Source organism: Xiphophorus couchianus, chromosome 6, assembly GCF_001444195.1.
Source record: "Xiphophorus couchianus chromosome 6, X_couchianus-1.0, whole genome shotgun sequence".
Taxonomy (NCBI): domain Eukaryota; kingdom Metazoa; phylum Chordata; class Actinopteri; order Cyprinodontiformes; family Poeciliidae; genus Xiphophorus; species Xiphophorus couchianus.
In genome coordinates, this window is record NC_040233.1 from 20,898,907 (window position 1) to 20,915,525 (window position 16,619).

General features: G+C 41.8%; 1 protein-coding gene across 18 annotated transcripts in view; it reads right to left on the reverse strand.

Annotated features, from left to right (window-relative positions):
- Positions 1-16,619, reverse strand: part of LOC114147024 (protein tyrosine phosphatase receptor type F) — a 240,532-nt gene that overhangs the window by 24,536 nt on the left and 199,377 nt on the right. For 10 of the 18 annotated variants that reach the window (XM_028021538.1, XM_028021537.1, XM_028021536.1 and 7 more), the window contains 6 exons: positions 16,057-16,068; positions 12,648-12,760; positions 8,492-8,524; positions 6,693-6,790; positions 1,459-1,582; positions 1,129-1,304 (listed from right to left, as the gene is read on the reverse strand). In XM_028021538.1, the coding sequence (XP_027877339.1) occupies positions 1,129-1,304; positions 1,459-1,582; positions 6,693-6,790; positions 8,492-8,524; positions 12,648-12,760; positions 16,057-16,068 (556 nt within the window). The remainder of the gene's footprint in view (positions 1-1,128; positions 1,305-1,458; positions 1,583-6,692; positions 6,791-8,491; positions 8,525-12,647; positions 12,761-16,056; positions 16,069-16,619) is intronic. The other 8 variants (XM_028021552.1, XM_028021551.1, XM_028021549.1 and 5 more) reach the window with 3 other exon arrangements.

The window sequence follows — 16,619 nt, forward strand, 5'->3', positions numbered from 1 at the left end:
CCCCCAGTTCAGTAATGGTACTTTTTTCCCCGCTAAATATTCAAAAGGAAATGCTATTTGGAAAACTGCAATACCTGGGCACAATGCTACTTGACATAATATTGGCTGATGTTTACAATGCAACTACTGCAGGTCGATTTAGTCCATTCATTTTCATTGGTGCTGATTGGCTGTGGGCAAAAACAGCAGTAAGCTAGACATATATTAGCTTCTACAGCAGTGAAAACCGCATATTTGGTGTTTGAACTAATACAACAGGCAGTTGTAAGTGTTTTTAAAGGAGTCAAATAAAGAGGGTCCACTGTGATTCTGAATGTCTGTCCCTTAGTTATGGTTTAGTTATCTGCATGGCTCCACAAACCAAGGTTTGTGGAGGTGCATATGATGTTGTGATTCAACAGAATAGTGAAGCTTGCCTCTGATTAGGTTTTGTGGTCTAAACGCAGGTTTTCTTTTATCAAGGCCAACTTAAAGGGTTCCTCCACTTCTTTAATGTCAACAAGCTGCATGACCTTTGGAGGTAATTGGCAATTCTGGATTTTATTTAGGAATGTCAGAGTAAACATGGCAGAACACTGCAAAAACGCAAAATCTTACCAAGTATATTGTGTCTAGTTTCTAGAGAAAATATTGTAGTAAATAAATAAGACAAAATTAACAAGTAACTTTTCAATAAGATATAAAAGCTCATTTAAGTTATTAATTCTTTACCCTTGCTGAAAAAGTACTGGTTCCACTGGCAGATTATTTCACTCATAAGATGAATTTTTCCCATGCTACAACTGAAATAATCTGCAGGGGAATCAGTACTTTTTCAGCAATATTAAGAACTCACATATCTGGGTGAAAAGTTACTTCTAAGCTAGCTTTGGCTTATTTCAAATGTACTAAGATATTTGGTCTAGAAATTAAACTAAAAATACTTGTATTTTTACAGTGTAGGGTTAAGATCTGCTTTCTTGTTGGAATACAAAGGGAGATTGCTGTTTATGGATAAAAGTGTCATCTAAACTAAACTGTGAACTGGTGAGCATTTTGTTTAAATGGGTAAAATCAAACCTCTAACCAGTTAGTGTATAACTGAACAATGAGGGAAGTGATGATGCTCTTTATGGTGCTTCTCCTTACCCTCGACTTCTCCTCCAGTCTGGTCATCATGACGATGGTGTTGGACCTCTGCTCCCACACCATTCTCCAGAAGTCGCTCAGTGTCTCCGGCAGAGGCCCCTGAGTGGCGATGTAGGCGTTCTGCTTTCTGTAGCCGTCAATGTAGTTGGCGTTGATGTAGTCGCTGCCTGGAACAGCTGCAGCACAGATGGAAAAAGTGCCAATATAATAAAAAAGTTATGAGAAATCAGACTGAAATACCTCTTAACGCACGTGAAGTAGAGTCTAAATAAACAACCGCCTCGCTCAACAGCAACTGGTGAGGGTTTAAGTGCCTCCATGAGCTCTTACCATCCACAGAGGTGAGGACCACTCTGGAGTGGTCATAAGCGATGACGTTTGCATAGCGATTCTTTGGCTTGTTCACTTCCATGTTGGAGTTCTCCCAGGTAAACTGCTGGCCCGGATCGATGGACTGAGCGAGGACAGGAGAAAGAGGAGCAGAAAGCAAACAGCAGGGAGACAGAGACAGAATGATGATGAGAAAGAGACGGAGAGGTGGGAAGGGGGGCAGAAGCACAACAGGATACTTGAGTTTTACGTCGGCAGAGAAATGGAGGGAAAATTGCTCTGCTGTCGCTCAGCTAGCAGAGGTGAGCTCCGGACTGCAAAAACCTTTTTACCAGAAAATACTGTTTACCCTCAACATGTCTCTGAAGATTCATCATCTGGCTGGAAAAACCGACATAATGCTGCTTATCCTGCAGCTGCTGCTCCTGGATTATCAGGTTAAAGGCTTGCTTGACATTTGACGTTATTGATGCATGTTAATGAAGAGAAACCTCCAATTGTGCTGATTTAAATCGGTTCCAAAAAGGCCATCACCTACAGCCTGAAATCTAACAATTTCATTGCTTCTTCTCGTCTAATCTTTCTATTTCTGTCGCCTTTCATGTATTGTTGTTCCGCCCGTTCTCCCGTTTCAGGCAATTCTCTCCTTGCGTCATTTGACTCCTGCAGAAGAGGGACGGTGGACTGCATACTTATTGATCCTGGGGAGATATGTGATGGCCTCCAATCCCTTGTTGGATAATGTCACAATGTCTCTCGCTATGCAGCATCGATCCCAACTCTTCCTCCTCACACCACAACCTTGTCTGGTGTTTCCACAGCAAATCCCAACTCCCACCAGCTTTGAACGATGCAGGAGTAAAATATTGCAAAATCATATGCTATGCATGCTGGGAGAACAGGTGAACTTGATGTAAAAAGATCCCAGTTTGATCACCTTAACCTCAGAGGTGCATATCTTTGAATTATAATACCACTGAAAGGCTAATTTGTTCAGTATTTCAATACAAAAAAGTTAAACTCATATCATTTAGAGTCATTCCACTCGGAGTGATATATTTCAAGAACTTTTCTCTCTTTATTGTGGCTTATAGCTTCTAAAACCCTAAAACTCACATTGCCAGAAAATTATGGTGTTATATAAGACCAATAAAATGGGCTTTTAACACTTAATAGTTATGTTATGACCATGTTCTGGTCTAAAGGTCATGAGGAAGACTGCTGACATGACAGGTCCAGCAGACAGTTGCTGAAACCCTCTAGACGGACGATAAGCCACAAAATTATTGCTAAAGAAGCTGGCTGCATGCCGAGAGCGATGTATTCAAACATATTTATGGAAAGTTGAGTGGAAGGAAAATATATGGTAGAAAAAAAGGTGAATAAGCAATGGGAATAACTGAAGCCCTTTTTTTCCATGTTAATATATTCCTGATGTGTCTAGAAGCACCACATAATCGCACATCAGTACTCAGTAAGCAACTTGAGGATATGTGCCTCATGTTTTAGATTTCAACCATTCATGCTTTGCTTCACAATCCACAACTTACTTAAGTCTGCAGCCATCTCTGCTTTTCTTTCCACTCAACTTTCCATCAGTTTGCTTACATACAACACTCCAGCCAACAGTATTTCCCACTAAAAGAACCTTTTTGCTGTGAATTTTCATTCGCTGTAAGTTGTGATATTAAAAATGAACTGAAATGACTTGAAATATATCACACTGTGCTTAACAAATCTGTGTAATATACAAATGTTCCTTTTTAAATTGAGGGAAATATTTCTGGCTCTGTTTATTTTTAAAGATGAACCTGCACTTTCAGCTATTTTACAAATCAAAGGTAGTCAGCTTCTCTCTGTTGACTTTTGTATTCAAATTGCAGCAACAAATGTAGCAAAATGCCCTGAAAACTGCTTCATCCCTTCTGAAGTCAACGTCTACGTCAACATATAAAATGTGAAGAGTTTATACGCTACAAATCCTTCGTCACATCTACAAATTACTCAGCCGTGTGAGTGGTGGGGGTCGAGACCCATTGCTGCTGATGAGCTCAGCATTGGCAATTTCTGTGCCTGTGCTCGGCACCATGAAGGAAAAGATTTCATTTGCTGTCAAAATGTGTCATACTCATTTGAGAGCCTGGTGGAGACAGCCGGGCACACAAGAGAGGTTGACAACTAGCAAACAAGTTGGGTAGAAAAGGTGAGGAGCAGATGCCTAAGGTGCTCCCAGTAAAAAACTGAAAATACTTTTAAAGGAACGTAATGATGGCTCTATGACGACTGTGGCGTGAAGTTGCTCCTGGCAATCTAAAAGAGACTGACTGGGAACTTGCACCATGCCTGATTGACAAATTCTGCTCATTACCCAGCATGTTCATTGCTCAGCGTGTTGCGGACTGGAGTCGGCGCCGCGGAAACCAAGTGTCAGGCTGCCTAAAGTGTCGGGGGAGAGGAAGTGGCGAAGCCTCTACAAATTTTGCGCCTTAGGGTACGGCTCGATGGGAGCAGCCGGCGAACGTGACTGTGACAAAGCGCCAGAGTTCTGCCACGGCGCCTCGGTTGGCGCGGAGACGAAGGGCCATCTGCCGGGCCACGGAGGGGGTCTTCCCTTTTTGCAGGGATGGGATGAGAGCCGGGCTGATTGCCCACACGCATTCAGGCTCCTTTCTGTGGTTAGGTTCATTTAAACTAACTCAACGGGCCGGGAGGGCGACGGCCTGGAGAGGCAACACATAAACCGGTTAATTGAGTGCAGAGGTTTACCATGGCCTAATAACCTCTCTAGCTGGCTGTTAAATTTACAGCAGATCACAAGAATGAAAGAAAAAAAAGGGGGAAAATATACACTAGAATTAAAAATGTACTTGGTCTAAATAATCTTTGCATAGTTTGTCCCACATTATACACATTAAACCAATTAGGGTTTGGTGTATGCTTCGGTTTATTTCATATTATTGGGTGTTTTTCTTGTAAAGTGCTTTGAGATGACAGTTTACTGTTAATTGGCGCTACAGAAACAAAATGAATTTCCACTGGAATTCAAAAACAACTAATTATAACAGCAAAGTGACAGATCCAAATTTGGAGTTCTTGCATTAAACAATATCAGTTTTAGTAACGTGTGCTACAAATCCCTTGTTTAGAAATGATTGTTTATTGGTTTCACTGCTATCAATACTTTACACAACCAGGTCTGAATTTGTGGTCTCCTCTTTTCAGCTCAAGATAAAAGTTTTCTATGGGTTTTAGAACTGGACACCAGGGTGGCGGTTGATTTTGTGAACCATTTCAAAACCATTATCATTGTGATAAAAGCCTAAATAATGATCTTTGGCAAGTTTTCCGAGTGGAAATTTGCTTCAATTACATTTATTTCAAAACAAAACAAAACAGGGACTTAGTTAATAATTAGTTTTTATGTTGGAATTTTTTGCCCAATGAATAAATTAAGTCATATTATTATTAGACTTTATATTAAAGTTTGAATTTTGCATAATTTTGTGTTACTGCAAGAAAAGATGTACATATTTTAACTCTTTTTACACAACTTGACCAGCGGAGCCAAACAAATTTGGCCACATGGCCTGTTTTGGACGATAATTAGTCATTAGTCTTTTGCAATCCTGTTTGAGTGTTTAAGCAAGGACAAGATTCTAAGTTACTGTTGGCAGACAGCATATTTACAGCGATGCAAAAAAACTAAGAAAAACTATTTCTACACACATTTAGGAAACCTTCGATGTTCAGCTGAACAAGTCAACCTAATTAGATTTGTTAGCTTCAACCGTAACAACAGTTTTGGGCTCATTTGGGCAACTTTACAAATTAATTTCTTACTTAATCTTTGTGACAACATGTTTAACAGTTTTATAGTACTGCTACTTTCTTTAGACCAAAAGGCAGGAAAAGTCTTTCTTGAAAGAGAACTAGGGCTTTGCGAGATGAAATACTAATCAACTGAAAAACAATGTATTAATTTTAAAAAACCTTTCAGCATTTTGTTGGAAATTACTGCAACAGAAAATATCTGTAGCATATTTGTAGCTTTTTGTAGCTGCGCATGTGTTTTGTAATCAAAATGTGGTATTCAGTGTTCTCCTGGATCAGAATAGACAGGGATTGTCGTCCAATAATATTGTTTCTTTTTTTTAAAGTAATATCTTTAACTGAAATTTATCATGACAGCGATAAATAAAAATTCTTATAAGAAATCTTGCACGGTAAATGATAAACGACACGATAAATGCCCATCCTAACGTGAAAGGTGCAGCGATCCTACCTCTGAGTTTTTCGCCTCGTCCAAAGCATCTGAGGCTAACTGGCTAAGCTAGTGACCAGATTTTGTCTGCTTTATTTTTAAATGAGTATTAGCAGTGTGACGAAAGTATGAGCGCAAGTGTACTTAAATTAAAGTCTGGATTTTACCTATGCTTTTCAATTTGATTACGTAATTGCAATAAAACATAAATTTACTCCAATAATACCAATAATTGTGGCCAATGCTGTTAATGTTATTCCTAGAAATATTAGACTGCAGCACAACTTTTCTAGACTTAGAAACATCGGTCACAAGCAGTGATATAGGGAAGAACACGAGCTTCTAGATAAAAGCCAAGATCCACAACCTTTCCGACCGCCTTGTTGGAACCAACATTTGAGCAGCCCTGATTAGAGCAGACAGATCCAACAATCTGAGCAAATAAATAAAAGACAAATCGTGTTTTTCTGTATTCAAGGATGCCTCTCTTCTTCATCTAGCCATGCTCCGAACCCCAAACCAACTATGTACCACTTTAAATGCAAATTTGCTCCCTCCCCCCTCTTCTTCTTCTTTTTTTTATTCTTTCTGGCGAAGAAGAACACTGACAACAGATAATCCCTCACCGAGTTGCAGCAGAGAGACCTCCTGCACACCTCCCCAACCCTCTCAGAAAAATCCCCATTCTTCTGGGATGCAGCAAGACGAACACAGATTGCTTAAGCGACTTGCCACCTGCTAGGTTTGTGAAAAAGCATCTAGCAGCATTTAATGTAAGTGTTGGTTTCCTAGTGGGTTTGGTAATAGAGTTGTGAAAATGACTGAAGAACATCTATGTAAGAAGTCTCCCATAACCCATTAGAATACATGCATATGAGATCAAAAATGGGGGAAATAAGGGGACTTGCTGATCATACAAGGAAATCCATTTATATACTTGAAAGAGGAGGAATCAGGAAAGCTTTGCTCTTACCTCATACTCCTGGGAGAAGCGGAGGCCGTCGTTGGCCTTAAGTCTCTCTATGTGGTCAGCCAGGTCAATGACAGGAATTGGTGGGTGTTCCCTCATTCCTGGAGGAAGGAGCAGAGAGAGAAAGAGTGAGAAATGGCATCCAACCTGCCCAGAAACAAACGGTCAGACCGCAAGGTGAGTGAGGCTGCCGGTGGGACCATGAGGTGGCTGTGACAGTGAGGAGAGTGCAAGATTTTCAACAACGCATGAGGAGACAGGAAAACAGGTTGGTGACATTTTGGTGATGTCGTCATGCCAAACGTGGGGGACAGAAGTGGGACTGGCACGGAGATGCACATGAGTGGAGTGGGTAAGCATGCTTCTTGAAGGAAGCGTGAAGCAGACATCTCTCCGGCCAGTGGTAGAGGTGGTGGTGGAGATGCAGCAGGGACCCACAAGCCTCTACAGATCAGACACACTGTCACTCCGTACCATGAGAAGGGAAGAAACTGACTGGTCACCAGCCAAAACTCATTTCTTTGAAATCCCTTTTCCTACAATAGGCTGTCTTTCGGCCCCGCCTGGAGCGCTTGGGCTGGATTAATTTCAAACAACCCCCCTGCTGCTCTCTAGCTTCCTCATCATTGGGTTATTGGATGATTTATTGCTAATCTACCGACACAAATTCATCCTGTGCTTCTGAACTTGGAGAGGCACTTAAAGGAACTCGCAGTTCAGGCCTTACATTTACATGCACTCATCTCCGGCATGGATATTACCAAATTTTGGGCTTTTACTGACAAAATTTGGACAGCTCTTTTTCAGGATGATGATACAACTTTGATTAATTTTAATAACAGAAATTGGGTTCACAAGTTTGAACTTATGCCAGGACTCAAATAGGAGAACAACCCAAACCTCACAAGAACTGTTGTGGAGCGAATAAAGATGGATAAAATTAAGCATCTAGAATGACTCTCTGAAAATTCTATTGAAAAGTTAACTCCATAAGTAACAATTCAGAGTAAATTTATATGCTTATGTAACTCAGAATTAGAGAAAAACCTCAATAAATAAAAACTTGTTTTGCCTGTTCATTGAATATATTTGTGATATCATCCTTAAAAGAAGAGCTGCGTAAAACATTGGAATATATAAATGCCCTTCAAGCTGATTGATGATGGCTGTATGCAAACCTCTGACAGGCATTTTGTACCTGTATATTTACATGAATACAACACATGGACAACCTGTGAGGTTAAACCATGGATTATTGTTAACCTCACACAGTGCAGACACTTTAAAAGGGTCTTTAGCTGAGCGCATCTGTGAGGTCAAGGGTCAGGCTTTCAGGTGACAGACCTTTGCAAGCTTTTTATTGCATTAATGCTAATGGCTGATGGCCACTTTACAAGATGAGGCCCGACCCATTACGCAAATTTAATCTTATCTCACCGAGGGGCCACTGAGCGCATTACCATCAGTGTGTGCGTGATTGTGCGCGTCTTTTACGGCTACGTTTTTGGTTAAATGGAGGGTGAAGCCATTGATAACAAGGCTAATGTACAACAAGTGCAACTGTCCGCACTGCTCAACTATCCATGAAACCATGCAGGCCTCTGCATCATAAAGGTGATGTGGGAAAGTTCACAGCCAGTGGAAGGCCATTGGCGCATCCTTGGAGTGCCAGAGGCAACAAGCTTGTAAGCTTGTGATGTCTGTCAGGATTGCATCAGGGGAATGGGTTCAGGAGCGAGCGAGTGAAGAAGAAAAAGACTGCATGTGTGGGAAGTATGCTTTAGGTGAGAAAACAGACTAACTTGGAGTGTTGGGGCAGCGATGAGTGCTGGGACCTGTTGAGAGAGGAGAGTAAAAGCAGGGAGGAAGTAGAAGACTTGATCAATGGAGGAGGCTCAGGATCACACTCTGGCCAGGCTGGATCTGCACATAACCTATGGAGCTAGTTAACTCTGAACAGCAGATGGTGATGACCCATCTCTGGGCAATTTGGCCAGCTGAATACAAGGGAAACAGAGCTCAACCTAAAGAAACTCTCCTGTGACGTCACATATAGAGTCATGAACCACTGACTGAATGGAGATACAGTATTTCTACAAATGTTTAGACCTTTTAAAGCTTTCCACAACTTGCTTTATTTGGATTTTATGTGGTAAACCAACACATAACTGGACGTGTCAGTACTTTCTAGAACCACTTTTTGCTACAACTACAGCTGCAAGTAAGGCTGGATGACATGGCTGAAAAATGTATCACGGTATAAGCATTTTATATTAGTCAATAATAATTGTTTATTAGTTTTTTATTTTAAGTCTGTGAAATACTGCCAAACTAGTGGCATAACTTTCTTGTTTTATGCTGCAGTTTTCACTCAATGGCGTTGTTTATTTAAGCAGTTATGAGGCAATTGGCAAAACCTGGAATTCAACAGATTGTTGCTAGGTAACCACAAGTTACTTCACAGGATGTTGCTTGGTAACCAAACAGTGAGAAAGTTAGTTGATGCCACCAGGTTTTATTAGCCAACAGTGAGAGGTTGAGCGGCTAAAACTCTGGATCGGATTTCAGTGAAACTACTGAATATTCTATCTGACTTATTTTCTATAGATATTGATCACGTGTCTATTGCAAAATTGTTATAGATTTATTGTCCAGCCCTAGTTGCAGGTCTTTCTGAATGTGTCTCTACCAACTCTCAACATCCAATTTGTCCGCTCTGCTTTGTAAAACAACTCAAGCTCAGACTTCATGGAGAGGAGCCACAATTTCTGCTGCAAACGATTGATATAATTAGGTCTGGACTTTGATCTTATTTTAAACCCACAAAGCAGTCAGAAAAGAACATTTATATTGCATTTGAATAAAAAACACAGACAGGTACGAGTGTTTGCAGTCAGACTAATACTGAAGTTGAAAACTGCAAAAAGGAGGCAAACAATGATAAAAAGACAGGCTAATTTGCTTTATTATAAGAGCTTGAAAACATCCTAAAAGGCATCATTAAAAGAGAAGTCTTTGACTGAGATTTAACAGAAATTGTACCTTTCTGAAAAGACTCAGTGGGTTGTGTTTATTCTTTTCCAAATTGTGGCAATAAAGCGTGGAAAGCTCACCAAAATGACACCTGCTTTGTGCAGAAAAGAGGTAATTTCATAAGCTGAAATTCACCCTCTCTGTTTCTCAACTCGCTGCCTCAATCCTCCTCAATTTGCACCAACTCTAATTTTAACTCTTCCAGCTAAAACAGCCGCCGATGACCAGCCCATGTACACAGGGATCGTTTTTATTTCAACCAGAAAAACACATTTGCTCGCTGTTTTGTGCAAGGACTTTATTACAGATATAATGATCAAGTCAAATTAAAATTATTATGAATCCTTTCAGTTGCAAACATTGCTTTGCAAAACAAAATGTAATCAAATAGCAGATGTTCAGCAGATGCTTCATTTATTAACATCCTAAATGGAAATATGTTTGTGTCGATAAAAAAATATCATCCAAATTTAAGAGACAGGGGGCTTATAATCCTCCTTTCTTTTCTTTCCTTTTTAGTGTCCTACCTCCCTACTTTATGTACTGCCTCTCCTTGTACCCTTTTTGTGTTCTACATCCCTTCCTTGCACTCTTCTTTGAGAACTACTTCTGTCCTTGTATCCTCAGTTTGGCCTACTATCCTCCCTTGCATCCTCCTTTGGGTCCTCCTCTCTTACTTGCATCCTCTTTTGTGTCGTTCCTCCCTTGCATCCTTCTGTATGTCCTTGCATCCTTGCCTTGAATCCTTCTTTGTGTCCTTACTCCCTTACATCATTCTTTGTCTCCCCCCCTTTCCTTGCATCCTTCTTTTTGTCCTACATTCCTTCCTTGTATCCTTCTTTGTGCCCTATTTCTCTGGTAGCAAACACCTTTTTGTCCCTCCTCTCTCCTTGCATCCTTCTTTTTGCCCTACATTTCTTCCATGGATCCTTTTTTGTGTCCTCCTTCTCTGGTTGCATCCTTCTGTATGTCCTTACATCCCTTCCTCGCATCCTTTTTTGTGCCCCATTTCTCTGGTTGCATACTTTTTTGTGTCTTTCCTTTCTTCATGTCCTACGTCCCTTCCTTCCCTCCTTCTTTGATCACTACCTCTGTTCTTGCATCCTTCTTTGTGTCCTTCATCCCTTCCTTGCAACCTTTTCTTTTATTGTGCTTTACATCCTTTTTCTCTTGCATCCTTCCTTCCTACCACTCTTACTTCCTTTTCATTGTTTTATATTTTGTGAACATAAAGAACTCAGTTCTGGAAAGTTGGGATGGAAAACTTTGGTTTCTTTACATGAAAACCGTGTATGAAATCATTTCCTTAATCTCATTCTACTGTCCCTCTGCAAGTTGTCTCTAAATCCTTCATCAGGCTTTCAAAGGTAGACACTGAACAAGGTTCGTCAATGATGAAGCAGGTCAGTACCTCCTGCTGCACCAAAAGGAGCAGAAGACATCTGTCACAAATAAGCAACGCCGACCCAACAACAATCAGAATCAGAGAGGGAACGTTCACCTGCTGGGAACGAATTAAAGGCAGGAAGAGAGAGAGAGGATGAAGGCTGCGGCTGTTCAATATTCACCCGGCTCCGAGTCTCATACGATTTCACCATCTAGACGGAGCCTCGGTGGTTTTCGATAATCACCACACTTGAAGCTACACATAGAGGCGGTGAGGGAGGAATAGAAGGAAATAAGTGTTGACGTACAGAGAGAGTGAGAGGGGAGAGAACGAGAGGAAAAGAACAGAGATTACCCTACAGGGGGAAATGGAAGACAAAAGGCGAGAGAGGTGGAGTGGGAGGACGGCAGAACGGGGCTCTTTCAAAGTGGCGGCACTGCTTAATTCCACTGCAGGGGTTCAAAGGGTTGTGTGTGTGTGTGTATGGCAAATGGGACCTTTAATAACCCGTGAGAAAAGACTACACACACACACACACACACACACCAAGGGACGCACAGTCAGACGCGTGCACCGGGGCTGACATTTTCCCTCAGCTCTATTGTTCCCTGGGCCCGGCTCACCTTGACATCAGAGGCAGCAGGACTCATTACCAGCTGGGGGGAGAGATGAGCGAGCACCAGGGGAGGAGGAGGAGGAAGACCAGGAGGAAACAGGAGGAAGGCTGATGCTGCAGAAGTCTCCCCCACCTTCCTCCTCCATCCTCCACTTCACTGCTGCGTGCGTGTGGACAGAATCTGAATCTCTTCATCCTGACTTGGCTCGAACTGTCAGCTGGCCATGATAGCCACAAAAAATTAAGCTCAGCTTCACAAAGAATGAGCTTTCGTTTCTTTTTCCCCCTGAATCTGTGAAACTAACAACCTAAAATAAGCAGGTCATGTCAAGGTCAAAAAATAATCAACAGATGAATGGAAGATATAATAAGAATCCAGTTTGAACGTAAAAAAAGGAGAAATTATATCGACATCGAGGAACAACATGGAAGCTTTGTGTGTATCTTTTTCACAGCTTATGAAGGACTAAATGCAGAACACTGCAAAAATACAAAACCTTACCATGTATTTTTTGACTAGTTTCTACTGCAAATATCTCAGTACACTTGAAATAAGACAAAGCTAACTTACAAGTAACTTTTGAGCAAGGCATACAAGATATATATTCTTTAATGTTAATGAAAAAGTACTAGTTCAACTGGGAGATTATTTCTCTTATAACATGGGAAAAATGTCTTGTTATAAGTGAAAAAAATCAACCAATAGAACTAGTTTTTTAAATTAATATTAAATAATTATTGACTTACAACAAGCTCCTATATCGTTGGTGATGCTCTACTTTGTGTTGACGAAATCCCAATAAAATCCACTTAAGTTTGTAGTTAAAATGTGACAAAATGTAGGAAAGTTTTTGGCTATTAGACGAATTATTTGTAAAACCCAACTTTACTGAGACGGGATTGTTGTGGAGTTATTAATCACCTGGGGTTTGGTAGTTGAGTCGTCTCATCTCTACGGGGTCGGAGGAGTTGCCCAGCAGCGAGTCCTTCACGCCGCCTGAGTGCTCATCTTTCGGTAAAGGTGACGCCCGCTTTCTGCAGAAGCAAAAGGAGAAAACAAGGCGATGAATTCACCCTGCTAGTATTGTCTTGTCTGAAATAAATAAATAGATGAAAAAAGCTCTAATTTAGTCATCTGTTTTGCAGGAAAACTCTTAAGCAGAAATGACAGGATGATTTAAAATGACATTAATAATTACTATATGCACACACTTTGACTCATTTGCACGCTTGATGAGGTTAATGGTGCATTTAATGGCTCTCGAAGCTACTTCTAAGGACAGGGAACTCAAGAGACAGTGGGGGCCAGGGGTCTCATTCCCATTAGTTTGAAAGGAAACTTGAATTTAATATGTTTGAAGAAGCACCATAATTTTGCCGGAGTGGGCTAGGTTGCGTTTGTTGCTGGATCAGTGACAGCTGCTGTGTGGAAACGTGAGTATGTGTTTGCAGAGATTTAAATGTGTGCTGCGGTGGCTGCTGCTGCTTGCAGGCGTGTGCGTGTGTGTGTGCTAACAACACATTGTGTTTACTGGTTTCCCAGATTGAGAGGAAAACAGGCGGCTGCTGTAATTAGCTCATCAGCTGGGTGGCACAACACTGGATAATTAGACCAGTTCTGCAGCACCTGTGCTGCCAGGCCCGGCCGCGCCGCATCCAGCAGAACAGAGCAGCGTCGCTTGGACCGGCTTAGCGCAGCCAACCATAGGTTCGTCCATCAGGCAGAGGAAAGTAACAGCAAACGCAGCCTTGCCTGTATTCAGACACCCAGCATCTGTTGACACGCAAACAGGCAAACAGATGCACACACACACGCTCACCCACACACGTACAGCTGCAGACTCGCAAACCTCCTGACAGCAAATGGAAATGGGCAGAAAGAAGCATCAGGGCGCCCCGTGGAAATTTCACATCTCATTGCACTCCATTTGCAAGTGGCGAGCATGGTTTTAAGAAGGAGCGGGGGCCTTCTGTCGAGGCGCGCGTGGCGAGAATACACAAAGTCTGCGATGCACAGCAAGCCTTAACCTGGTCCTCTCCTCCTCCACCCCCCTCCGCTCTGCTGCCGGGCCTCGGACCTCACCGCCACCTGTTATCTCTTGCTGCAGGGGCTTAAGCTAATGCTGCAGGCATGACAGCTAATCTCTGACAAGCATCTCCTTTCCAGCCGAGAGCTGAGCCAGACCGTGTCCAGTTTTACCCGGAGATCGCTGCTGGTGCCGTGCAAGGCAGAGGAGCGGGGGTGGGTTGTGAGGGTCTATGAGGTGTCCAAACTTTTTGGCATGGGGGCCAAAAAATGTCAACTATTTTTCGTTTTTTTATAATTGCAAAAACTATTTTACTATTAAGAAGGGTTGTCTGCTAAATAAACAACAAACTAAACAGTATTTATTGGAAATAAGCAAAGCACTTAGATTTCTGTAGACAATCTTTCAGGTTGAATATCTTTTTCTAGATGTGTCTTTTAAAAAGAATAGGATTTTGCTCGCTCTTGCTTTATTTTGCCAAGCTTATTAAATGTCTCCATTTCACTTAAAGCTCCTGGATGCTTTAGATCACCATTACTAATAAATTGAAATTAAAAGCAAAAACCTGGATGAATATTTTCTCTTGCACCTTACATTTTCTATTTTAAGCTTCTAATTGCATATTTTCCTAAAGGCTTGGCATCAGGGAAAATTTCACCATAACCTTGTTTTTAAATGTGTATCTGCATTAACTGTATGAACTGGCAAACCAAATTGAGGCTATTCTTGAACTGTGCTCAAGGGCAGTCTAAAATTGACCCAATGGCTACAAATGCCCCCCCGCTCACACTTTAGATACCCTTGATCTATGATGTAATGCAGAGGTCAAACGCATGGTCCGGGGGCCAAATGTGGCCCACCGTAGCTTTTTATGTGGCGGTTGAGGCTACTGGTGGCTAGCTACTCATAAGCCCTTGTTTAGTTAGAAAAGGTATATTAGCAGCTTTATTAACAAAAACCCTCAGTTCTGACTCCTGCAGTGGAAACGGAGGGAGGGGAAAAACTAGCTAGCTGGCTCAAAAAGTGAGCTAGCTAGCTAGCTTTTTTGCGTCTGTCATGGTTTAAGTGCAAATTTATGGCTAGTTGGCTGGACAATGTTCGCTTTTGCCATTGGATCATTTCTGTTGCATTCATTCTGTGCAAAAATGCTTGGCACTACAGATGTTAAGGATCTCTCATTTCTGTGGTGATAAAGGTCTTAAATTTTACTCATAATGGTCTTAAAAAGGTCTTAGATTTAATTTAATTTATGTCCATCTGTTCTATAAAATGAAAACCATAAAGAACCATATTTTTATTTCCATTTTTAGGTTTAAGAATGCTGTATGTAAAGTTAAACTTTTAACTTTTGCGTAATGAAAAAAAACCCCAACTAAAATTAGTTATTCTGTTGTGGAATTTCTGCAGGATTTGCTAGAAACAGCAAACCTTCTAACACTAGCTTTTCTAACACCATTTATCTACATAAATACCTATTATTTCTGTATAATTTTGGAGTTCAGGTTTGTACTTATAATGTGACAGAATGTGGAGATATGAATAGTTTTGCAGTGCTCTGCACCCTCTGACCCAGTGATGCTTTGGTGCTGCTGCATAGTAAACATGTCAGAAAATCCATGTGGGGTTTTCCATCTCTGGCTCAAAATGAGACTGAGGACAAGTGAAAACACGAGTACACAGAGTGTGAGGCACCGAGGAGTCTTAATGAGGGTAGAACCGGGCCCTTTGTTGAGACTCCTGCCACCAGGAAGCAGAGAGATGCAAAAAAAAAAGGGCTAAAAGTGGAGGAAAAGTGTCTCAGTGGAAAATGTCAGCCTAAAAAATGAGGACGTGTTTTTTTGAGCAGTCTACCCCCTCCAAAACCCCCACCTCCAATGTCTGGCATTTACTTCACAATGGCTCATTCAGCAGCAGGTGATGCCTTGGCATATTCAGATGGGCCCAATCTTGGAGGGGCACACTGTGACTTGCTGGATAATGAAACACAGCACGGAGACAAACCATGGCAGACAGGACAATCTGAGGAGGAACGCTGGCTCTAGATGTGGAACATGCACTGGTACACGGACGTGACCCGGGGGTTCCCTCAACCTCAGCTGTCAGGGGGTGTAGAGTCAGCTGCTTCGTCTTGTAAACCTCACCAAATTGGAGCAGATAACCGCTTGATTTCGTTTTATTCCTGTTCTGCTTAAATGTCCTTTTTTGTGCTTTCAGCAGCTAACTTTGCACCCCTCCTGAGCTCATGAAACAAATAAGAACAAGTAGTGGTGCATGAAGTTATGATGCAACGCTCAGAGTACCCACCTTTCCTGCTTGCTGCATTCACAGGGGCAAGAAACAAAAGATAGAGGGGGAGGAGTTAATGTGTAATAGCTATTCATGAACTAAAAATATCAACAACTTGAAAGCACAAGGAGAGAGAGAGGAGAAAAAAGAGAATAACAGTTGCAGGAGGGAGGCTTTTGTAGAACAGGCTCATCACTGTTTGCTGCTGTGCTCTGCAGGAAGCAATAACAACCAGAGCTAGAGTGTGATTATTCCTATGCACATTTACCGCCAGTCCACAGTGAAAAGGCCACACAGCCACCTCCCCACAGTCCCTGCTGTCAATCAGCATCCACACAGAGAAAGGGACTTCCACACAAGAGGATGTGCTACTCAGCAGCGAGCTGTCTCAAGGCCTATTATTAACCGGCGGCTCTTTAAGTCTGCCGGAGACAGCTGCTGCACAGGCTGCCGATGGCAGCTCGGGGAGGCAGGTATGATGCGAGACGCAGAATCTGTAATGGAGCTGCCAGGACGAGGAAGAACGAGGGACTTAATCAGCAGGAAGGGAAGGGAGGTAAATAAGGAACTGTAGGTTCAAA